The 25,392-nt window shown below is 43.5% G+C and overlaps 1 protein-coding gene across 1 annotated transcript in view; it reads left to right on the forward strand.

Annotated features, from left to right (window-relative positions):
- The window catches only part of KIF5C (kinesin family member 5C), a 69,424-nt gene that overhangs the window by 515 nt on the left and 43,517 nt on the right, over positions 1 to 25,392 (forward strand). The window contains exon 2 of the mRNA XM_041407255.1: positions 23,944 to 24,034. Within this exon, the coding sequence (XP_041263189.1) occupies positions 23,944 to 24,034 (91 nt within the window). The remainder of the gene's footprint in view (positions 1 to 23,943; positions 24,035 to 25,392) is intronic.

Below are 25,392 nucleotides of genomic sequence, written 5' to 3' on the forward strand. Positions count from 1 at the left end.
TCGGGGGAGCCGGGGGGCGCGGGGGAGCCGCGGGCTCGGGCGCTGATGTCATGCCGGGGACTGGGCATGCTCGAGTGGGGCGGCCGCCCGCGCCTCCGCCGCGCCCCTGCGGCAGCCGCCGGCACCGGAGCTATCCCGGGGCCGGGAGCGCATCCCGGGATCCCCGTCCCCATCCCCAGCCGGGATGGGCAGCCCCGCAGAGCGGCGGCGGCACGGCGCTGAGCAGCGCAGAGGGATGCCAGCCAAGTTTGGGGGGTTTTATATCCGCCTTTAAAACGATGAAATGAACCCAAATCGCCTCCCCCCCGCCCGGCCCTGCGCGCCCCCCGCGCTCTGCCGGGGCTCGGCTGATCCAGGGTTTAATGGGAACAAAGGGTCGGGATGCGGCTCCTTCCCAGCCCAGCATCTTCCCTTCCCCTCTTCCTCTCCTTTTCCCTTTCCCTTTCCTTTTTCCTCTCCCTCTCCTTTTCCCTTTCCCTCTCTTTTTCCTCTCCTTTTCCCTCTTCCTCTCCTTTTCCCTCTGTCTCTTCTTTCCCTCTCTCCTTCCCTCTCCCCTTTCCCCTCTCCCTTTCCCTCTCCTCTTTCCCTTCTCGCTTCCCCTCTCCCCTTTCCCTTTCCCTCTCCTATCCCCTCTCCCGTAGCTGATCCCTCGGAGGGCAGCCCTCAGAAACCCCCAGTGTCTCTTTGGGTGAGGGTTCACGGGCAGATTTTTGGTTTAGTGTCCAACCAGCCTGGTGTGTGGTGCTTTATTTCATATATATATATATTATATTGTGTATAAATATTTCATATACTGCTCATCTGTTGTATCTATTTCATATGCTGCTCATCAATAACATGTTCCATGCTGTGTGGCGATGAAGAGACCCTAAAATTAATTGTCAGCACAACTCCTTGCACAATTTGTTAAAATCCTTACCAAAACCTTGAGGTCATCAGAAACTTTGCTGGTGAAAGTTGCAGAAGAGCCTTGAGGAAAAAAAGGAAAAAAAAAAGGGTGAATTATGAGCATAAACAGCTTGTGGTTGTTATTTTTTTTTTTTTTAATATGAAATGCCCTCTGTCCTGCCAAATTAATTGTCTTTCTGTGAAGGTTAAAGCTGTGGCACCCCCAGCAGCCTGTTAACAATAGAATAATCAAATTGGTTATCAATCTTGGGCAGCAGCAGAGGGCTGGGTTTGGCCAGCAGATATTGGAGAGAAAATGTATCTGTGCCATTGTGATGGCTGAGAAACAAATGTCAGCAGGTTCCCCTCCCCCTAAATAAATAAACCCTCGGACATATTAAAAGCAGATTAAAATACAGCTCATGTAAATCCCTTCCAGTGCTGTGTTTTGAAGAGAATTGGAGTTTGGAATTCTCTTTTCCCACTCATAATGTGTCTTTGTCTAGAGAGTATCTGTTGGCTGGGAAAACAGTAACTGTGATGCTTTGGAAAAGGTTTTTGTGTCTTGCAAGCAGAAAATAATTCCTTTGGTGAGGGTAAAAAGAGGAAAAATAACAAAAACTGGTAATTTCCTACCGTGGAAGTAAAGAAAAAATGGAGAGAAACAAGGAAAGTGCACGTATTTATTGATATAGGTGTGCATTTTACATGGATGTTCAGGTTGGAGGGTGATTTGCTACCTTGAAAAATCTAGTCAGAAGCTTAGAGTTTGCCTTTCCCTACCTAAGGCAAAAATTGTAATTATTTAGGATTTCAATCAGCTCAACCAATGCAATATGTCCTCAAATCCAGCTTCTGTTTTCCGAGGAGGAGCCATCAGCTGGAGCTCTGTGGGAAGAGCTCTACTTTGGTGGAGTGGAAGTGAGCACAGAAATCTTCCCTGATTCTTTGTCCTCTTTATTTGCAGCCCTGAGCTCTGGTGGAACTCGATCCCCTGCCGCAGCAGGAGTGGGGAGTGCTGCTGGCTTTTTGTTATTTTGGTTATTTCATTGGTTTGGAGTGGCTGCTTTGCTCCAACAAATAATGCCTGGCAGGGGCAAGGGATCCTGATCTGTGGGAAGGCAGCACCAGAGCAGAGTTCCTTCTAGGAAAAGCAGGATTTCAGTCTTCAAAAGCTCTAGGGAGCAAAAATAAACCAGGACCAACCACTTTTGTTTTGTTTTGTTTTGTTTTACTATAGCATTTGAAAACACTGCAATGCAGCTTTTATTTTTGATCCCTGGATTGGAAAGAGAAGGGTTCTGTTGAAATTTAAGAGACCAAACAAAACTATCAACTTCCCCTCAGAGGAATTATGTCATCATGTAAGGAAAAAATAAAATATAACTGATTTAAGGGAAACATCTATTTTTTTTTTTTTCTGACTAGTAAGTCTGAATAAATTTATTCCTTCCCAGTAAACACAGGGAAGAGGCTTTCTCCCTGCATTTCCCACTGTCATCTCCTGTTACACTTCCCTGGGGCCTTGGGCAAAAAAAATTACGGATCATGACTTGGTGTTTCTGGGAAGGAGCAGCAGAGAGGGAAAGTTTAACCACTTAGGCTGAGTTTGCTTAGGCTGGGCTGGGGCTGTGCTGTGTGAGCAGAGCTGCCCTAGGGCAGTGTCCTGAGTCCTTTCCAGCTGGGTGAATCCCTGGGATTGGGATTTTACCCCGTGTTTTGGGGTTTGGGTTTATTTGGTGTCTCCTGTCCAGCTCCGTGAGAAGCGTGGAGGGTGAAAACATTTTCCCTTCAATTCCCCTTTGCTTCAACCAGACAAAAACTCTGTGTTTCCATTCTGCCAGGAAGTGTAAAGCACAAAAAACCTTTGAGGTGAGTCTCCCCTGTAAGCAGGGCAGGAAAAGGGGATGAAGGGGATAAACCCAGGGCTTCCTTCTGTGCTTGGCTGCAGCTTGGATTTACCTCCCTCTGCTCCTCTGCAGCCTCAAGGTGACTCTCTGATGGATTGTGCTGGCTGACAGACCTAAAAATGTGGTTTTCTACTGGCCTGCTGCTGGTGGGGGAGCGTGGAGCTGTTTGCTGGGTGGCAGAGCCCAGCAGCTCCCGGCCATGCCCTGTTCCTCCAGGTGCTTTTATCCCTCAGCACCTGGGAGGGAAGGATGCAGAGAGCATCAGCACCTGCTGGGATAATCCCTGGTTTAGGTTTGGGGCTTGGCTTTATCCTTCCAGCCAGCTCTGATGTAGAATAAATAAGAATTTAGCTGTGGAAGGGGTTAAAAAAAACCAAAAAACAACAAAACAACCAACATTTCTAAGGGATTGTAACCAGGAAATAGTTTGGCTTCTGATGGAATGGAGCTGAGTTTTACATCTCTTGTGTCTCACCCTCCATCGAGACTGATAACAGAATAAAACCTTTTAAAACCCCTCCCAGCTGCCCCTGTAGAGCTGGGATTTTCCAACAAGTCCTGAGTGGAAAAGAGGAGCTGGAAAACAGCAAGAAAAAAGCAAGGAGCAGCTCCCAGATGGAGGGACCTGCCAGGAGAACAGCACCTCCCATCCCCTGCCAGCTCCTCCACCAAGGCACAAGGTGTTTTCATGTTTTCACCTCCTTTTTCTCCTGGCTGTGGAGCAGGCAGCACTGGGATGATCCTGGGGGGTTGTCCAGGCAAACTCCTCCTGGTTTTGGGAAGCAGAACCCCCCAAAGCGGCTCGGGCAGGGATCAAAGGCTCTCCTTTGTGCCTGGCGGGAGGGATTTGTAAAGCCGGGCTTAGCGGGAGCTGCTGAGCTCTGCAGAGCCTCCCCTTCCCCTCCCTGCCCATCCCGGGGAAATCCAACCACGGGAGCATCCCTAGGGTTGGGCTTTACTCCCGGTGGGGGAAATTCTGTTGTGTCAGGGGTGAGATATTCCCCATAAATAACTGGTGTGGCCCAAGGCAAAGTGCTGCTGTGCCCGGGCACTGCTGCTCTGCAGCGTCGTGTTCCACGGGAGGCATTCCCAATATTCTGGGAGAGAAAGGAAAACAGGGATTGGCGGCTGATTCCTGTCCCAGCAGGGTTGTGGTTCTGTTTATTTATTGATTTTTTAAAAATGCTTTCTGCTCTAAGTACTTTATGGAATGTCTCGTGGAGGGATTCTTGCTCAGTTTCATCCCCGAAATATTTTATTTCATCCCTAAAATATTCTGCTGACTCCACTGGTATATATGGAATCTTTTATTCCTCATATGCCGGTGAAGTCAGCAGAGTTTGTGCACGCTCTAAAACCCCTCCTGCACAGAGATCTCTGAGTGCTGCTTAACACTTGTCACCCTGTGGGTAAAACAGACCTAAAAAAATACATAAATCCTTGGGATAGTAGATAAAAGGCTATTTAAAAAAAAATACAAAAATTAAACAACTGCCATCCTGGGAATTTTTTTTTTTTTTTTGGTGTGTGCAGCTTTTCCCAAAAGCCAAGCATCCATCTCTGCCCCCAAAGCCACAACCCCTGTGCCTGTGGAGGATTTGTTCCTGTATTTATTCTATAAATAACTCCTGCCAGAAGCTCCTTCTGCATGGGAGATGTGAGCCTGGGACTTGTGCCTTGGTGGAGGAGCTGGCAGGGGATGGGAGGTGCTGTTCTCCTGGCAGGTCCCTCCATCTGGGAGCTGCTCCTTGCTTTTTTCTGTTTTCCAGCTCCTCTTTTCCACTCAGGACTTGTTGGAAAATCCCAGCTCTACAGGGGTGACTGAGAGGGGTTTTAAAAGATTTTATTCCATTATCAGTCTCGATGAAGGGTGAGACACAAGATATGTAAAACTCAGCTCCATTCCATCAGAAGCCAAATTATTTCCTGTCTACAATCCCTTAGAAATGTTTTCAGCCCATTAGCTGCCAATGCTTCTAACACCAATAATATTTATATATATATATTTATATATATTTATATAGATATATTTATATGTATTTATATATATTTTTATATATTTATATTTATATCTATATTTATATTTATATTTATATTTATATTTATATTTCATTTATATATTTATATCTATATTTATATCTATATCTATATTTATGGTTTATTTATTTATTGTTTTATTTATTTGTTTATTTATTTCTTCTACCCCACATGGTCCTGCTACAATGCATCTTTCACAGTTCTAATTCTCCAAAATATCTGGTCTTTTTTGCAATGCCATCTTTTGAAACTCATTTCTGGTTCCCTCTCTCTCTCACCAATGCCATCTCTATTCCATTCCTTCCTAAGGCAGCACACCTTACCTCAGGGTTTGCACACAAACTTCATTTTTGCACAAACTTTTTTTATCCAAGGCTGTTTGAGCTTTCAGCCAGGTTTTGGGAGTCCTTTGCAAACCCATTTCCCACAAGGACTGAGCAGGGTTTGGTTTGACAGGAAGCAGGACTGCTTTTGCTTTGCTGAGAAGGAAATTTGGGATACAAACACCAATTTTTTCCCCCAATTTCTGGGGAGTTGGTGTCTCCACGCAGCTGCCAAAGGTTTTGTGGGGGCTGTGTGTCCCCCAGGTGTGCCCAGCCTCCCTGCACACCCTGGGATTTTCCTGCAGCCTGGAATAGCTCCTGGATGGATGTTGCTGCTTTTTCTCATTGCGCGGTGTGCTGTGCTCATCCCCCATGGCTCTGGTGCTTTCAGGTCAGACTATTTCCAGAGCTCAGGACTGACAGATCTGCCTCTGCCTGTCTCCTTTCCTCTGGGCTGGTTTTGCTCCCTGGCTTCCTCAGGAAGGAGCAGGATCCTTTGGGGAAGAGCAAACACAGCATGGTCCCACTGGGCCTGCATCCCTTTTTTATTCCCTTGCACAAAACCAGCTCCGTTTACTGAAGAATTCCTGTGGCTGTTCAGGGAGCTGCTCCCAAATTTGACATTTAAAGAAATTCCTGTGCTCCACACTTGTTTTGGGTGGGAGATTACAACCAGGGGCCTGAGGAGGGGTTTGGTTCTGCTTTTGCAGTGTCTTGGTAAAGAATTGAACTGTTCTGGGGCTGATTACCAAGAAATGTATTAATTTCTTCTGGCAGGGAGACTCCCATGAAGTGCTGAAATAAATGTGCCCTCGTGTCAGTGGGAAAAAAAACCTGTGCTGATAAGGATTCCTCCAAATATTCTCCTTTGTCTAACCCCAGAACCTCAGGTTTTGGGGTGAGTGGCAGCCAGTTCAGCTCCTGGGGTTCAGCTGGAGCTGACCCACTTTTGGGAGGTGTTCCCAAGGCAGGGATCCTTCCCAACAAATTTCAAAGCAAAATCCTTTTCTGCTTGGCCCATTCTTGCCGGGTTTAAGGCAATTCTGTGGGGACAGCGTGGTTTGGGGGGGTTTTGTTTGATTTTCCTCAGCTGTTCTCCTCCTGGAGTGGATATTCCTGCTCTTCCAGGCCTGGCTGCCGGTGCTGAGCTGGGATCAATGTGTGTTTTATGGATGAAGCTGCTCCTGTGTTTGCTTTTCTGTTCTCTGAAAGAGTGGTGAGAACTCAGGTGTGAAAATGGCTTCTGTTCATGGACGGTGCTGCTGGAAAAATGATTTACTCCCAGTGAAAAGCACATTTCCTCAGCCAGGCAATTTCCCTTCTGTGTTTTCTCAGGGCATCTTTTGTTCCCTTTTCCCAATCCCCTTTGGGCATCCTTCTCCAAACCCATCCTGTCAAATATATGGATTCTTACTTAAACCTTCAAAACTTAAAATACAGGTGATGGATTTCAACAAGCTAAATTGTCAAACCACAGGAAAATGGAATTTCAATTTGTGTTGTCTTTTCCTCTCTGGTACCTCCCTTTTTTTGGGATCAGAATATTTAAACATCCAGCATCATTCCTGGGTATCCCAGTCCTTTTCCTTCCCCTGGGATGCACCCATCAACCCCTGGGGCTTGGATTTCTTTTGGCAAGTGTCTGTTGAGGCTGGTGCAGTGAGATTTGGGGTATTTTGGGATTATTTGGGGTGCTTTGTGTGCTCCACTGGAGAGGATTTTCCCCAAGGCTCCCTGCCCTGGGGGAGCTCCTGTGTCTGCTCAGGGTTTCAGACTGAGAATAAAAGGAGGAGAATTTTATTCTCTCTGCCAGGAGAATAAAAGGAGAAAATTAGAGATGCAATGCCATTTGCAAGGCTTTAATATTGATCTGCTTTTCTCTTTTTGTAGGAGTTTCTCTGAGGAAACAGGCTTGGGAGGAAAGGTGATTTAATTTTGATTTTTATTGAGGGTTTCAGCTCTGCTGCTGACACCCTTTGCATTATCCTGGGTGTCTCAAAGTGCCTCACTTGGGATTTGTTTCCTCCCAAAATCCCTTGTTCTGTGCTGCCTGAGGTGTCTCCAGTGTTCCCATATATTCCCAAAAAGCCCACAGATCCCATTTCCCCCTCAGCTTCCATGCCTGGGGCTGCTGAGGCGTTCCTGGGTAAATTCTGCCTGCTTTACTTGGATGCAGAAGTTCATTTGGAATTTGGAGGGAATCTTTTCCTCAAAATATCCCTCCTAGCCAGGGGGGTTTGCCTGTGGTTTGTTCTCTTTTTCTTAGCACCTCCAGGGATGGTTTTGTGTCTGTTTTTGTTGGGCTCTTCGAGCTTGACATGTTTTATCATAAAATCACCCATCTTACCTCCCAAATACTCTTTATTTTCTATTTTTTGCCTGATTTGGTGTTGCTGCATCCTTTTAAAAGCCAGGTGTGGAGGCAGAAAAGGAATTTGGAGTTGCCCAGTAGTGGTTTTGGGTTTGGCTGTGGTGTTGCCAAAGTTTGTTTTTCCAGCTCCCCTGGAAGGTGCACGTGGGATCATGGTGCTTGTGTGTGAGCTGAAAAAAATGCCTTAATTCACTTTTATTGGGTTCTGCAGTGTGAGAGCATTGCAGAATTAATCCTGGCAAAACAAAGCAAACACAGCAGCAAAAAATGACCTCAGAATATCCAGAATGGGATCCCTCATGGCCTCAAAGGTGTGGGGTCTCAGCTATGGGGTTGCTGATGGATTTCTGGTTTTGTCCATCCATTTCTATGTATTTATGGCCTCTTTGGCTTTTGGATTTAAAAAAAAATTAAAAATTTTCAATTTTTATGGGAAATGCTTGTGGTCATCATCAGATTCCTGTTAAAATATCCATTACTGGTGAGAGGACAGCTCCAGAAAATGTCTATTTTCCAGCTGTGAGACAGAGCCTCCTTGACACCAAGAATGTGGGATTTTTTTTTTCCCCCATGAGAAATGAGTATCCAGAGACAAAAACTTAAATATTTAATAGTATTCTTTGCTAAAAGTGATTCATTTTTATTCTCTCTGCTGGGAGAATTCCCTTTTCACTGCCTAGTTATGATGATGGACAGGAGGTGTAAAAACCTCCTCTCCTGGCTCAGGGAATGGGGTGAACCTTGGAAAACTGGGCTGGTTCTGAAGCTGCTGCAGAACTTTTCCCCTCCACGAGGAGGATTTGATACCAAAACCACATTAAATGACCCCAAGACCTCCAACACCTTCTTTGCAGTACCAAACATCCCCGAATTCCCCGAGATACTCTTGCTTTGGCAGCATTTTCCAGTCAGGAAAATACAGTTTTGGCAGCTCCTGAGCTGAAAACCTCTGGCTCTGAGGGGTGAAAATTGGATTTCAAAGCCACCCTGATACCCAGGAATTATCCTGGCTGTGGATTATTCCCCCTTGTAGGAGAGGCTGAGCAGGAGAGCGTTCTCTGAATCGGGGGAACTGGGTTAGGGAGTATTTTTAGCCAGGCTGTTGCAGAAGTTGGGTTTTTCTGCAGCTGTAATCTCTTTTTTTTTTTCCTTTTTTTTTTCTTTTTCTTTTTTTTTTTTCCCTGCCTGCACTGCTGCCATCTCTGCTGGATTTAGAGCAGGGAGATGGGGGTGATGCTGCAGCTTCTCCCAGGCCTGGGGGGGTCTCACCTCCTTCACTGGGGGAGGATCTGCCAAAAATCCTCCCAGAAAACCACCTGGATTTTTGTTAATGCACCTCCACTCACTTCCATCCTCTGCTTCTGCCTCCCATGGCCTTTTATCCCAAAATCTCCTTTTATTTTATATTTCCATTCTCCCTCTCTCCTTTTCTATTACTTTTCCCTTCTCTCCTTTTCTATTATTTTTCCTCTCTCCTTTTCTATTATTTTTCCTCTTCTCCTCTCATTTTTTATTACTTTTCCCTTCTCTCCTTTTCTATTACTTTTCTCCTCTCTCATTGTCTTTTTACTTTTCCTGTCTCTCCTTTTTTATTACTTTTCCCTTCTCTCCTTTTATGTTACTTTTCCTTTCTACTTTTCTATTACTTTTTACTTTTTTCCTCTCTTCTTTTCTATTACTTTTCCCTTCTCTCCTTTTTTATTACTTTTCCCTTCTCTCCTTTTTTATTACTTTTCCTCTCTCCTTTTCTGTTACTTTTCCTCTCTCCTTTTCTATTACTTTTTACCTTTCTCCTCTCTCCTTTTCTTTTACTTTTCTCCTCTCTCCTTTTTTATTACTTTTCCTCTCTCCTTTTCTATTCTCTCATTTTCTGCTACTTTTTACTTTTCTCCTCTCTCCTTTTCTATTACTTTTCCCTTCTCTTCTTTTTTATTACTTTTCCTTTCTCCTTTTCTATTCTCTCATTTTCTGCTACTTTTTACTTTTCTCCTCTCTCCTTTTCTATTACTTTTCCCTTCTCTTCTTTTTTATTACTTTTCCTTTCTCCTTTTCTATTCTCTCATTTTCTGCTACTTTTTACTTTTCTCCTCTCTCCTTTTCTATTACTTTTCCCTTCTCTTCTTTTTTATTACTTTTCCTTTCTCCTTTTCTATTCTCTCATTTTCTGCTACTTTTTACTTTTCTCCTCTCTCCTTTTCTATTACTTTTCCCTTCTCTTCTTTTTTATTACTTTTCCTTTCTCCTTTTCTATTCTCTCATTTTCTGCTACTTTTTACTTTTCTCCTCTCTCCTTTTTTATTACTTTTCCTCTCTCCTTTTCTATTATTTTTACTTTCCCCCTCTCTCCCCTTTCACCTTGCATTTTACCTGATTTTCTGCTCTCAGGACCTCTCCCTGTGGTTTTTTTTTTTGTATTTTCCCCCTTTCTGGGCAATTCCCAGCTGCAGCTGCTGTGGCTGGGTTTGGTTCTCTCGATTTTCTGCTCTCAGGACCCCTCCCTGTGTTTTTTTTTTTTTGTATTTTCCCCCTTTCTGGGCAATTCCCAGCTGCAGCTGCTGTGGCTGGGTTTGGTTCTCTCTCCCTCCCTGGCACCTTTCACAATTTCACTTCAAAGCAGGAGCAGTTCAGCGCTGCAAACAAACCTGAGAATTAACCTCACTGCTCAGGAGCACGTGGAGAAACATTCCCCTGCACGGAAAAATGTTGGTTTGTGCTGCTGATGGAGGATTTATTCCCTGGGTGTGCAGCCCAGATTTCCTGAGGATTAAGGGGGAAATTCAGCCCGAAACGTCAAACCAAGCTGCTGCCAGCAGCAAAAACTGATTTCTGTGCCCTGGGTGGTGGGGGAAGGTGGGAATGCTGGGAGGAGCTGGGGAAAATCCCAAAATGAGGGGTTTTGTGGCAGAACGGAGCAGTGAGTCACTAGATCTGGGATATTTGTGTTTTCCTCAAAATGAGCCATTCCTTAGTTCATTTAATATTTATATTTATATATTATATACATATATATTTATATATATATTTATATATTATATAAATATATAGAGAAATATATATTATTATAGGATAATATATGCTATGTGATATATATATTACTATAACATTATGTTATTATAATGTTATTGTTATATATTATATCTATATACCCTGCTATTTCACCAAAAGCAGTGCTAGATAAATGTGTAATTGCTCCTGTTGCTCTGTGCTCTTTGGGATGCAGAATTTGTGTGGAATTTGCCAAAACTGTATTTGCCTTCCCAGTGACATCAGCTCCCTGGAAATGCTCCTCGCTTTTCTCTGCTCTCCTGGGGGTTTGGATCTTCCAGTTCCAGATATTCCAGATTTTCCAGATATTCCAGATATTCCAGATATTCCAGATTTCTGGGGCTGTGGGAGCTGCCTGGGCACACTTCAGGCTGATTTGGGGAAAATCATTTGGGGCTCTCTGCAAGGCCAGAGGCTGAAAGCTGCACAATAATTTCTTCAATTTTAACAAATTAATATGTAAAAATAATTTTAATAATTATCTATTTTAAAACATTTTGTAAATATTTAATAATTTAAATGTTAAAATATTTTCATAATTTAAAAATTTTTAAAATTAAGAAATGATGAAATAATTATTAAATCACCCTCTTGATGATTACTTTCACCCTGTTAATGATTATTTGCACCCCATTACCCCCTGCTAGTCACCAGCCCCCAGTGTCTTGCAGGTTTGTCTTTTTTTCTGCTGGGGAAAAATCAGATTGAGGTGGGAAAAAAAAAAAAATGCACAGGGAGCACATCAGCCCTGCTAAACCTGAATATTACCAGAATTAATAGAGAATAATTGAGCAGTGAATAATGCCAGCCTGGTCTGGGAGAATTCAGCACCAGCTCTCTGCAGGCTCCAATGCATTTCTTGCTGCAGCAAGGGTTATCAGCCAGAAAATAACTTAATTATTTGAAAATAGTTTTTATAATTAAAAAAAAATATTTGAATAATTATTTTTGCTCATAAAAAGCCTCCAAAAATCGCCAAAGAAAGGCCAAGCAGTGCGGCTCAAAAAGAAAACTCCGCAGCTTTTTGTGCTGTGGGAGTGCCCTGGAGGGGGTTGTGCTGCGAGGGGGTTTTGCCAGCTCAGAAATTCCACTTTTATTCACATTTCTGAGTGTTTGGGCTGTGGTGGCACACGCAGCAGCCTTTGCCAGCAGAACCTGTCCCCAGCTGTGCCCTGGGCTGGGCAGGCTGCTGCAGGTGCTCTTCCCACCAAATGCTGCAATTCCCCTCAAATTTTCCTTCAGACTGCAACAAATCCGAATTTCCAGTTCAATTTATGAATTAATTAAATGAATTCATAAATTCAGTTGAATTCGTTTAATAAACAAAATGAATGAAATGAATGAATTTACTCAAAACTTGAATACTCTGTGTTCCTCCTGGAAGCTGGTGCAGGAATGGAGGAAGCAGCAATTTGGTTTGAAATGGTTTTGTAAGGGGTTTTTTGGTCTCTCTTTGTCTCATTACCTGCTACAATTTAATTAACTGGGATTTTATTGCTGGGCATGGCCCTGCCCCACAAATAAACAGATTCTCCAAAGAGCACTGGGCACTCTGTTCAGCAATTTCCCTATTTAAGCTTTCCTAGACCCTGCTGCATCAGGGAAAGAATCCTTACTTTTTAAAAATATTATTGAAATGGCATTATAATATCATATAATATCATTATAAAATATATCATTATAAAAAAGGATAATTTTTGTATCGTTGCCTCTTCCCCACGTGCATGTGCTTGAGAAGGACAGGTGTTTTGGGGTGTGCCTTGGGGTGTGAGCAGGTATTTTGGGTGTGGCATGGGATTGGAGCAGGTATTTGGGGTGTGCTATGGGGCATGAGCAGGTATTTTGGGTTTGAGAAGGTATTTTGGGTGTGACAGAGAGTTTGAGCAGGTATTTGGGGTGTGGCAGGGGTTTGAGAAGGTAATTTGGGTGTGGCACAGGGTTTGAGCTGGTGTTTGAGGTGTTCTATGGGGTTTGAGCAGGATTTTTGGGTGTGGCCTGGGGTTTGAGTAGGGATTTGGGGTGCGAGCAGGTATTTTGGGTGTGGCACGGGGTTTCAGCAGGTATTTTGGGTGTGGCACGGGGTTTGAGCAGGGTTTTTGGGTTTGAGCAGGTACTTTGGGTGTGACATGGGGTTCCAGTAGGTATTTGGGTTTTGAGAAGGTATTTTGGGTGCAGCATGGGGTTTGAGCAGGTATTTTGGGTTTGAGTGGGTATTTGGGGTGTGGCATGAGGTTTGAGCAGGGTTTTTGTTTCTGAGCAGGTATTTTGGGTGTGGCACAGGGTATGAGCAGGTATTTGGGGTTTGAGAAGGTATTTGGGGTGGGCTGTGGGGTTTGAGTTGGTATTTTTTGTGTGGCACAGGGTTTGAGCAGATATTTTGGGTATGAGCAGGTATTTGGGGTGTAGCATAGGGTTTGAGCAGAGTATTTGGGTGTGACACGGGGTGTGAGCAGGTATTTTGGGTTTGAGCGGGTATTTGGGGTGTGGCAGGAGGTTTGAGCAGGTTTTTTGTTTCTGAACAGGTATTTTGGGGTGTGAGCAGTATTTGGGCTGTGAGCAGGTACTTGGGGTGTGTCACAGGGTGTGAGCAGGTATTTTGGGTGTGAGCAGGTATTTTGGGTGTGACATGGGGTGTGAGCAGGTATTTGGGGTGTGAGCAGGTATTTTGGGTGTGACACGGGGTGTGAGCAGGTATTTGGGGTGTATATTTGGGTGACCATTTCAAAGCTAAAAGTCATTTATTGCTCAGGTAAAGATCAGTCTCAGGGGCTGTGAGGTTTTAGAGGAGCAAGCAGTCAGCCATAGCTCAAGAGTAGTCACAAGTTCTTTGTTACAAGGAAATACAGAACTTTCTTACCCAACAGACAATTGTCACAGCTAACAACTTATCTAACCAATCACCTTTTCTAACTAATCACCTTTACTTAATTTTGCTGCACTGTGGATACTTTTGTCCAATGGCTTCTGTCTCACATGCACAGAGTGTTTCTGTTTTAACTTCTAAACTCTGTTTCTGTTTTAACTTCTAAACTCTGTTTCTGTTATAATTTCTAAACAACTCTGTTTCTGTTATAACTTCTAAACTCTCAGCTTACTCCATACAACCCCACCCTTACACTATAAACCCTTCATCATTTTACCCATACAGTTTCTCACTTATTTAAAGCATATTCTTTCTTGCAACTATAGAAAGAGAAGTTTGTGATTTTTCTGCTTAATGTCTGCGTGCTGTATTTTTACATCCAATCTCCCAAGGCTGCAGATGAACACCCTGCTGTGTCTGTGGAAGTTTCTGTTTTTTTGGGTTTTTTTTCTGACCCCCACCTGCCCTTGCAGCCCTTGGGAGCATCCCTTTCCCATGGAGATGCCACAGGGAAGTGCAGAGCCCTCGGTGCTGCTGCTGTCCCTTGTCCCTGGGCTGTGCTTTCTGTTCCTGAGGTTTGCATCTGGTGCAGAGCAGGGAGGATGTTCCTGCTGCCCCCCAGGCTTTGGGAATCCTGCTGCAGCATCAGATCCCTGCACATTCCAGCTCCCAGCCCTGCTGGCACTCAGCTCCTCAGTTGTAGGTGAGGAAGGGAAATTGTTGCCCTGATTTTTGAAGATTTTCTAAGCCTTCTGATGTTTACATTCTTGTCATGAACTTTCTCACACGCTTTATATAAGTAAATAACTCATTGTTTTGCATTCTTTTATGGAGGAGGAGAAATCTGATGGGCTGCTGGTTTGCCCAGTGTCACTGGAGAGGTGGCACTGTCACCCTCCAATCCACTGTCACTTTTGGAAATCTGTAAATTAAAAAGTCCCTTTTTTACCTTGAAAGAGCAGCGAGTCCACGTCGTGTTATTTCCTGTCCTACAGTGACAGGGAATGAATTGTGGATTTAAGCTGCTGTCTCTGGTGACAGGGAGCCAGGGCATTGTCCCCTGAACTCTGCCTGCTCTCTTCACTTGGGGAGGCTGGAAAATGATGGATGCTCTTCCTCTCTCCTGGAGCTGGGAATGGTTGGGATTTGCAGCCCTGGAGGGCAGAGGAGAATAATCTGAATAATCTGCAGGTGTGATGGTGGGAGGAGAACAAAGCTCCCTGGGGAGGGGCCATGTCCTTGTCCTCATGTCCTGGAAGGTTTGGGGGGCACAGATGTCAGGATTGAGCCCCTCCAGGAATTCTCCCCTCGGGATTCAGCCACACAATAAATTAGGCTCTGGATTAATCCCTTGAGTCCACTTTGTGTTATTTCCTGTCCTACAGTGACAAGGAATGAATTGTGGATTTAAGCTGCTGTCTCTGGTGACAGGGAGCCAGGGCATTGTCCCCTGAACTCTGCCTGCTCTCTTCACTTGGGGAGGCTGGAAAATGATGGATGCTCTTCCTCTCTCCTGGAGCTGGGAATGGTTGGGATTTGCAGCCCTGGAGGGCAGAGGAGAATAATCTGAATAATCTGCAGGTGTGATGGTGGGAGGAGAACAAAGCTCCCTGGGGAGGGGCCATGTCCTTGTCCTCATGTCCTGGAAGGTTTGGGGGGCACAGATGTCAGGATTGAGCCCCTCCAGGAATTCTCCCCTCGGGATTCAGCCACACAATAAATTAGGCTCTGGATTAATCCCTGGGTAATGCACCCAGAGCAAATGTGGGAATCTGAGATTTGAGGAACTCCCAGAATTTGGGGTTTGTAAGCTAAAGCTTAGAATTAAACTCAGGATTTGGTCTGAGACCTTAGAAAAATCTCCCAAATTCAGGTGTTCAGAAGTGAGAATGTGATTTATAGTTTAAAGTAGAAACACATATATTTCTATAGTGTATTTCTAGTGTATGTATAATTTCTGTAGTGTATTTATTTTCTATGGTGCATTTATAGTGTATGTAAAGTTTCTATAGTGTATTTCTAGTGTTTGTATAGTTTCTGCAGTGTGTTTATTTTCTGCAGTGTATTTATAGGGCATGTATCATTTCTATGGTGTATTTATAGTGTATGTAAAGTTTCTATAGTATATTTATTTTCTGTGGTGTACTTCTAGGGTATGTATAGATTCCATAGTGTGTTTAATTCTATAGTGCATTTATTTTCTATAGTGTATTTATAGTGTGTGTGTTTATTTTCTGCAGTGTATTTATAATGTATGTATGGTTTCTCTAGTGTATTTATAGTTTAAGGCAGAAACTAAGTAAAAGAAAGCTCAGAGTTTTAGAGTTTAAAATAGAAAAAAGTAAAGTACAAAGGTAAACAAAGAAATTAGAATGCAGTACTGTAGGTTTGTGTGTCATAACTTAATTAGCTAAGAAAAATTACACTAGCATGAGTCTATAAGATTAAGTATTTAAGAATTAAGTCAAAAGCTTAAATATCCTTGTTGGCAGTGTTTTATTGCTGAATAAATCCTTAAAAAGGTTTTGTAACTGAGAGTCTTGTGGCCTCCTGAGCCTTGCAGTGAAGATGTGAGCTGAACTCACCCTCCCTACCCGTGCAGAAGGAAAAAACAAACCACATCCTCAAAACCAGTTCAGAAATCCCGTCTGGAATTCCTTCCAAAATCCCCCACAGGTGAATTATCCCACCTGGGAGATGCTGTCCCTGCAGGGATGTCCCTGTGCCCCCCTGGGGGATGCCCCCTGGCCAGCTCTGCCCTGTGACCTCTCCTGCCCCTGGATTTTGGCTCCGGCCCCAGAGATCTGCCAGGGACAGGTTTAACAAAGCTGAGATTAACTCATGGCACAGCTGGGATGGGGCTTGGCTGCTGGAGCTCCCTGGGCCTTTCCCCAGCTCTGCTTTGTGTGGAAACCTCCACCTGCTCTGCTTTTTTTGGGATACCCCAAACCCTGCTCCACCCGTGGCTTCTGACCCTTCTTCCTCTGCTGCTCCAGGATGGGTTTTATCTTCTGGCTGGGGAATTCTGCTTCTGTGAAAAGAAAACCCTAATAGTCCCTAAATAACAGCAAAACCACAGTAGTTTAAGATCAGTTTAGGAGTGTTGAATTTTGACAGAATAGATGAATCATCTGATTTAGGTTGGAAAATACCTTTAGGATGGCTGAAGCCAGCCTTTCCCCAGGGAACCCACCACTGCCCCACATCCCCAAATGTCACATCCTCGTGGATTTTAAATCCCTCCAGGGCTGAGGACTCCACCACTTTCCTGATCACTTGGTCACCCTTTCTGGGAAGAAACTTTTCCTGATATCCACTGTTCCTTTTCATTCTCAGTTTCTCTCGTGTTAGAGGGGTTTCAGTTGATCAGTTATGGCACCTTTCTTTCCCTTTTCTTCTACAAAGAATATTTCTCTGCCTTTTCTGTCAAAACTCTTAATTTGCATTGTTTTATAATCAAAAGAAATTCCCAAATTATCTTCTCCCGTTGCTGTTAGGGACTAGGTCTGAAATGCTGGAACCTGGGAAAAACTGGAGAAAATCTGGATTATTTTGAGTCTGGCTTGGTTGCACCAGTGCAAGTCAATAATGATGAGAGCTGCTACTCTGAGTATTGCTGTGTCAGAACTATGCAAAAATGGTGCTCAAGAGGGTTTTTTAATAGCTGCCTTTGTTTTGGGAGATCTTTGTACTTCCTTCCTGGAAGAGTCCTTTTTCCAGGTCGTGCATCAAGGTGGAAATAATCGAATAATCATTTCATTTAAAATAATTCCCAGGCTTTGATTTCCTGAATTGCAGTTCCACACCCGACTAAAAAGATGCTTTCTGAGGGGGGGATTTGTTGCAAGGAGTTATAAGTTCCTTCTGCTGGCAGAGAGGAAAGTGGATCACTGGCCACGAGCCAAACTCCAGCAGCTCCACGGAAATATTCATAAGGGAAATCAATAATTAAGCCCCCTCTGCAAAAGCAATGCTGGGTTTGACTCCAGTTGCTCTGCAGTGCCTGCTCATAGAGGGCTGCTTGCTTTCATTTATTTTCCAAACGAGATTTAGGAATATTACCAAGATTTGGGGATTTTTGGGGGTTTTTTTGATGCTTTGGCGTGACTCGGTAGCATAGTCAGGTTATTCCGGATAAATTTCCTTATTCTTTTTCTTTCCTTATTCTTTCTTTCCTTTTCCCTTTTCTTTTTCTTTCCTTATTCTCTGTCTTTCAGGGATGAATTTTCACCCCCTGGGTGATTTGCTGCTGTTCCAATGTTTTTAGGGGGCAGGCTGGCACAGAAGAGGGGTTGGGATGGCAGCAGCATTTCCCGAGTCATTACAGCTGGATTTTGCCAGTTTTCTGACATGCTTTTATTTTCTCCATTTGTTTTCAAGCATGTCTTCCATTCTCAGCAGAGATAAATGGCTTTAGGAGAATGGGATCCTGTTTATTTCTTGGGCTTTACCAGCAAAACTGCAACCTTGGAGCTGCAGCATCCCTGTGAGTGGTGGGGAAAAGAATTCCCTCCCTCTAAAAAACTCTGTAATTCCAGGGGGAATTTGCAGGGCCAGCAGTTTATCCCCCTTGGGAGTGGATGGAGCCTTCACCAAGTGTGGCCTGTCCCTTTTCCAAGGGAAAAGGCTTTAATTGCTGCTCTGCAGCTGGAGGGAAGGAATGGGGCTCATCCCACCTTCCCAGGAGCAGCTCCACGGTGCCTCCACTCCCCAAAGCCACTGGGAGAGTTTGTTTTGAACAATTCCATCCTCCAGGCCTGCAGCTTTCCATCTTTTACTTATAAACCCTCTCCTGCAAGAGCACTTTGGGTGCTGGGAGCTATCTGGGAAATAATCCCTATTAATTCATCTGCTGGGGCCAAAGGGTTGGGGTGTGGAGTGCCACAAATCCCCGCTGGGATCACCAGCTGCATCCATCAGCCTCCCTGGCCTCAGCACACAGGTTCGTTTTTGGGTTTTTGTTTTGGTTAGGTGGGGGTTAAACGAGTGAGGCAGTGTTTTTGTTGGGACTCAGATGTTTGTTACTTTTTATTCATGTTACAGTTTTACAGACTGTGAGTTTGGCAGTTCTTTCTTCCAGCAAGGCAAAAATGGAGCTGTGTCTTTCTTCCTATGAGGTTTTTTTAAGGATAAATTGTCTAATTAAGAAATTGCATTTAAATTGTTTTTATTTTTAACTTAACAACTGACTACTTGTGTTCTGTAATGTGGAGTTTTTAATTTAATTACACAATATTCCTTGAACTTATGAAGAAGAAGGTAAAGAAGAAGGACTAGTCTCTGCTTTAAAACCTCTATCTTATTTTATATATTACTGGATTCTACACCTTCAACTCTCAGAATGGGTGACAATGACTGGGAGTCAGGCTGAGCTGGGTGATTTGGTTTGTGCAGCTTCCCTGAGTGACTGCAAGGCTCAGGCAGCCCTTCCAGGGGGTCCAGGATTTAAATAATATTTTTTTAAAATTAAGATAAAAATATATTAATATAGAACTAATATAATAAGCGATATTATTAATTAGAATATAGAATATATAAAATGGAATATATTCTATTATAATAGAATGTATAGTAATATTAATTAATATAATAGAGTATATAAAATAATATTTATTAATATATCATAATTAATAAATTAATATAATATTTAGTATATTATATAAAATATTGACATAGTAATAAATAATATATACAGTATATAATATAATATCATAATACAATATATTATAATATAATATCTATTAATATATGTTATAGTAATATTAACATAATTATATCCAGTTGTGTCACTTGTGAAGTGACAATAGGGAGAAAAGGGCTGAAAATCGGGATTTTCATGGTTGCTCGTTCTCCCTTCTGCTTTGGGGCAAACCCCTTGGATCTGGAGGCTGCTGCCTTTGAAGGGTGGAGGTGGCTTTTGTTGCCTTTGAGGAAAACCTGTCAGGAAGGAAGGGATTACAATAATAACCCAGATTACAACAATGAACAGCCCCACAGAGCTGGGTGGATGTGGCAGCGAGGAGCTGGGGGTGCAGAAGGAAAGCTCAGGAAGATCCCAACATTTCTCCAACACCAGAGACCCAACCAGAAATGAGAAAAAATGAGGATTAATGTGGGTTTGAAGCACAAATATCCTCCCAGAACCCCCCAGCTGCTCTCATTGTGTGCACTCAGTGGAGATGCTCTGTGATCCCCCACGTTCCTTGATTTCCTTCAGATTTTTCCAAAAAAACCCCCCAAAAAACTCCAGACGAGGAAACCTGACCTGTGGAGCACATTTATGAGCTGCTATTTTACATTTGCAGCTTTTCAGCCTGGGCAGATAAATCCCATTTGCAGGCAGAGCCTCTTCCAGCTGTGTGGGGCACAATTAGGATAAAATTGCTTTTTTTTTTTTTTCCTGAGGCTCTCTGACATTCCAGGTGTGGGATGCCCTGTGGAAGGGCTGAGTTGATGGCAGCACAGAATAAGTGGATGTTTGAGGTTGTGTATTCGTGGGATTTTTGGCCTGGAGCTTGGGGTGAGCAAAACGGGGGTAAAGGAGGTAAAATTCTGAGAATATGGGAAATGGTTTTGGAATATTGAGCCCTGCTCCTGCTGGTAGCGCAGAGCTTTGGCTGGCTGCGAGCATCCCAGTGTGGGAAGGTGTGGAGAGACAGAATTTGGGTGGGTGCTGGCTGCTCCCCCCATTTCCTGGGAATGGGGGAGGTCTGGAACAAGGAGTGCCTTACAGGGGGGGCCTTGCATGGCCCCAAACCTGGGAATTATCTCCTGAACAGCTTGGAAATCCCCCCTCACCCTGGAACTGCAGACCCCCAGGCTGGAACAGGATCACTGAAGGAGCAGAAGCTCCTGATGGGATCCCTGGAAATGGAAATGGAATCAAGGCGTGACAAAAACAGTGAATTGGGCAGAGCCTCGCGGCCGGTGGCGCTGGTGGCACCTCCCTCAGCTCCTCAGCTTTGAAGAGGTTAATTTGTCTTGCTTTCCACCACATCACCTCCTTAGGGGTGCCTTGGCAAAGGGGGAACACCAGGAGCGTTGATGGGAGATGAGGAGGATGCTGCAGATCCCTTTTGGGTGAAGGATTCGTGTTGTAAATGGAAATGTCGTTCTGGGAGTGGGGCTGGGGGAGCAGAGCTGGCTCTGAGGAATTGATCAGCCTTTGAAGTGTCACAAAAATCTGGTTTTAGGGCTGTGTGTGCCTTGGAAGCAGTGACAGTGGTTGCAAGGAGGGATCAAGGTTTCCTGGGAGCGCGACGCCGTGTATCCGTGTGGGAATGTCAGTCCTGGTGCCACCAGGCCCTCCTAAAATGGAATTGTGGAGCTCAGGGTGCCACCAGCCCCTCCCAGAATGGACTTGTGGAGCTCAGGGTGCCACCAGCCCCTCCCAGAATGGACTTGTGGAGCTCAGGGTGCCACCAGCCCCTCCCAGAATGGACTTGTGGAGCTCAGGGTGCCACCAGCCCCTCCCAGAATGGACTTGTGGAGCTCAGGGTGCCACCAGCCCCTCCCAGAATGGACTTGTGGAGCTCAGGGTGCCACCAGCCCCTCCCAGAATGGACTTGTGGAGCTCAGGGTGCCACCAGCCCCTCCCAGAATGGACTTGTGGAGCTCAGGGTGCCACCAGCCCCTCCCAGAATGGACTTGTGGAGCTCAGGGTGCCACCAGCCCCTCCCAGAATGGAATTGTGGAGCTCAGGGTGACACCAGGCCCTCCCAAAATGGAATTGTGGTGCTCAGGGTGGCACCAGGCCCTCACAATATGGAATTGTGGAGCCCTTCCCACAATGTGGGAAGTGATTTGTTGGTGCTGGGGTTGAAAATCACAGCAATTCCTGAATAAATTCAGCAATTCCTGAACCAAATCCCATCTGCGGGTGCCGTGGCTGGGATGGGCTCCTGGTTTGGGTCCGAGCTGTGCTTTTGGTGACACGTTTGTGTTTTCAGCATGGAAATGAAACCAGAGGGGTGCTGGGACAGTTCTGGGTCACCTTGGGCTCAGCAGAGCTCGGGACAGCAAATTTCAGTTTCTCACGGCACAGCTTTCACTGGATTGTTGGAGTGAACAGCAGAACTTCTGCAAATATTGACAGGGTTATTGCCCCAATATTGACAAGGTTATTCTCCCAATATTTACAGGGTTAATCCCTTGATATTTACAGGATAATTCCCGTGATATTTACGGGGTTATTGCCCCAATATTTACAGGATAATTCCCTTGATATTTACGGGGTTGTTGCCCCAATATTTACAGGCTTTCCCCTTTGACATTTACAGGATTATTTCCCCAAAACTTACATGGCTATTTCCCCCCAGTATTTACAGGGTTACTGTCCCAATATTCGGGGGGATTATTCCCTCCATATTTACAGATTTATTCCCCCAAAAGTTACACGGTATTTCCCCCAATATTTTCAGGATTTTTCTCCCAATATTTAGAGGATTAATCCCTTGATATTTACAGGATAATTCCCGTGATATTTACGGGGTTATTGCCCCAATATTTACAGGCTTTTCCCTTTGATATTTACAGGATTATGTACAAAACTTACATGGCTATTTCCCTGTATTTACAGGGTTACTGTCCCAGTATTCGGGGGGATTATTCCCCCAATATTTACAGGTTATTCCCTCGACATTTTCAGGATTATTCTCCCTATATTTTACAGGATTATTCTCCCTATATTTACAGGGTTAATCCCTTGATATTTACAGGATTATTCCCTTGCTATTTTCAGGGTTATTGCCCCAATATTTACAGGCTTTTCCCTTTGATATTTACAGGATTATGTACAAAACTTACATGGCTATTTCCCTGTATTTACAGCGTTACTGTCTCAATATTTGGGGGGATTATTCCCCCAATATTTACAGGTTATTCCCTCGACATTTTCAGGATTATTCTCCCTATATTTACAGGATTATTCTCCCTATATTTACACGGTTAATCCCTTGATATTTACAGGATTATTCCCTTGCTATTTTCAGGGTTATTGCCCCAATATTTACTGGGTTTTTCCTTTGATATTTACAGGATTATTCCTCCTGATATGTACAGGTTTATTCCCCCAATATTTACAGGATTATTCCCCCAATATTTACATGGCTATTTCCTCAATACTTACATAACTATTCCCCAATATTTACAGGGTTATTCTCCTGATGTTTGCAGGATTATTCCCTTGATATTTACCGTGTTTTTCCTTTGATATTTACAGGACTATTCCCCCAATATTTACAGGTTCATTCCCCCAATATTTACCTGGCCATTCCCCCAATATTTACAGGTTCATTCTCCCAATATTTACAGGTTCATTCCCCCGATATTTACCTGGCCATTCCCCTGATATTTACAGGATTATTCCCCCAATATTTACATGGCTATTTCCTCAATACTTACATAACTATTCCCCAATATTTACAGGATTATTCCTCCAATATTCACAGGATTATTCCCCCAATAGTTACAGGATTATTCCCCCAATATTTACCCCGATATTTACAGGTTTATTGCTCCAATATTTGCAGGATTATTCTCCCAATATTTACAGGGTTAATCCCTTGATATTTACAGGATTCTTCCCTTAATATTTACAGGGTTATAACCCCAATATTTACTGGGTTTTTCCTTTGATATTTACAAGGTTATTCCCTTAATATTTACATGGCTATTTCCCAATACTTACACAACTATTTCCCCAATATTTACAAGATTATTCCTCCAATATTTACAGGGTTAATACCTTGATACTTACAGGATTATTCCCCACTATTTACAGGTTTATTGCCCCAATATTTACACGTTTGTTTATTCCCATTATATTTGCAGGTTTATTCCCCGAAAATTTACATGGCTATTTCCCCCAGTATTTACCGGATTATTTTCACAATATTTACAGGGTTATTCTCCTGATGTTTGCAGGATTATTCCCTTGATATTTACCGTGTTTTTCCTTTGATATTTACAGGACTATTCCCCCAATATTTACAGGTTCATTCCCCCAATATTTACCTGGCCATTCCCCCAATATTTACAGGTTCATTCCCCCAATATTTACCTGGCCATTCCCCTGATATTTACAGGATTATTCCTCCAATATTTACAGGATTATTCCTCCAATATTTACAGGATTATTCCCCCAATATTTACATGGCTATTTTCCCAATATTTATATTTAATTAATGGCTATTCCCCCTGAATTCCCAGCAGGGGAAGGAAACACCCAGCTCCTGCTGTTCCAGCTGATCGTGTCCCACATCCATGGCTGTGAGCACCCAGGGAACATCTGCCACCTTTTATTTCCCAGCCACAGGAAAAAAATGCCATTGGAGCACCCAAAATGTCACATCTGTTCAGCCCTTAAAATATTCCTCTGCGACACAGCTTCCTCTGTGGGAAATTCTGCATTCCAGGCTGGGAAATTGGGATGGTAAAGTGCAAGAAATGTTCTTTATCTCATGGAGTTTCTCCTTTTTTTTTTTCTTTTTTTTTTTTTTATTGCAGCAAGGGAAGCCCTACGTCTTTGACAGGGTGTTACCTCCCAACACAACCCAGGAACAAGTTTATAATGCCTGTGCCAAGCAGATTGTCAAAGGTAGGTGATGCCCTTGCTTGTTGTCCCTCCTTAGGGCAGGGAAAAGGATGACTCTGTGCCCCAAGCTGTTTAAACACTGGATAATCAATGTTTGGAAAGTTGAGCATCAGTAATTCCAAGTATTTCCTTTTTTTAAGGGGTTGTCTGGGTGAAAAAAAAAATACTAAACAAAAGAGCTGAAGGAATTGCAGCAGTTGTTGTGTGTTCTCTCCTTGTTATTCCACACAAATCTGGTTTTTGGGATATAAGGGGCACAACATGTGGTTTTGGTGCAGTTCAGTGCAGGATGAGCGTGGAATATCTGTAAAATTGAGTGTGAGGATGGGCCATTGCAGGGCCTGGTTTGGGAGCTGCTCTGCATGCAGAGTTTGCATTTCAGACTGAGTGAGAGCACAGGCACCTCGTGGAAAACACCCTGGATCTTGGAACAAAACCTTCAGGAGCTGTGGAAATTTCAAGGTTTTCGCTTGACATTCCAATTTTTTGGGGTGCATTTTAATCACAGGCTGTACTCCTCTATAAATTAAAAAAAAATTATAATATTTTATCTAATAATTGAAATAATATTTTATCTAATAATTGAAATAATATTTTATCTAATAATTGAAATAATATTTTGTATAATATTTATATAATAATATAAAACTAATAATCCTCCTCATACTTGGTCCTGGTGCTGGATGATCCATCCTTGGTGATATTGATAAAACTCACAATGCTGAGCTGGCGAGCACCCACAGCATCCTCACTCCAGCTCCTGGCCCTGCACAGGACACCCCAAAAAAGGATGGGCCATTGCAGGGCCTGGTTTGGGAGCTGCTCTGCATGCAGAGTTTGCATTTCAGACTGAGTGAGAGCACAGGCACCTCGTGGAAAACACCCTGGATCTTGGAACAAAACCTTCAGGAGCTGTGGAAATTTCAAGGTTTTCGCTTGACATTCCAATTTTTTGGGGTGCATTTTAATCACAGGCTGTACTCCTCTATAAATTAAAAAAAAATTATAATATTTTATCTAATAATTGAAATAATATTTTATCTAATAATTGAAATAATATTTTATCTAATAATTGAAATAATATTTTGTATAATATTTATATAATAATATAAAACTAATAATCCTCCTCATACTTGGTCCTGGTGCTGGATGATCCATCCTTGGTGATATTGATAAAACTCACAATGCTGAGCTGGCGAGCACCCACAGCATCCTCACTCCAGCTCCTGGCCCTGCACAGGACACCCCAAAAATCCCACCAGGAGTTTGGTTTTTTTTTATTTTTCTCTCCAAACACTGCTGGAGCTGAGGTTTGGATGTGTGACCCCCCTGCATCACGCACTTTGGGTTACGAGCAGAGC

Source organism: Onychostruthus taczanowskii, unplaced genomic scaffold (genome assembly GCF_017590055.1).
Source record: "Onychostruthus taczanowskii isolate IOZ18803 unplaced genomic scaffold, ASM1759005v1 scaffold10, whole genome shotgun sequence".
NCBI lineage: Eukaryota > Metazoa > Chordata > Aves > Passeriformes > Passeridae > Onychostruthus > Onychostruthus taczanowskii.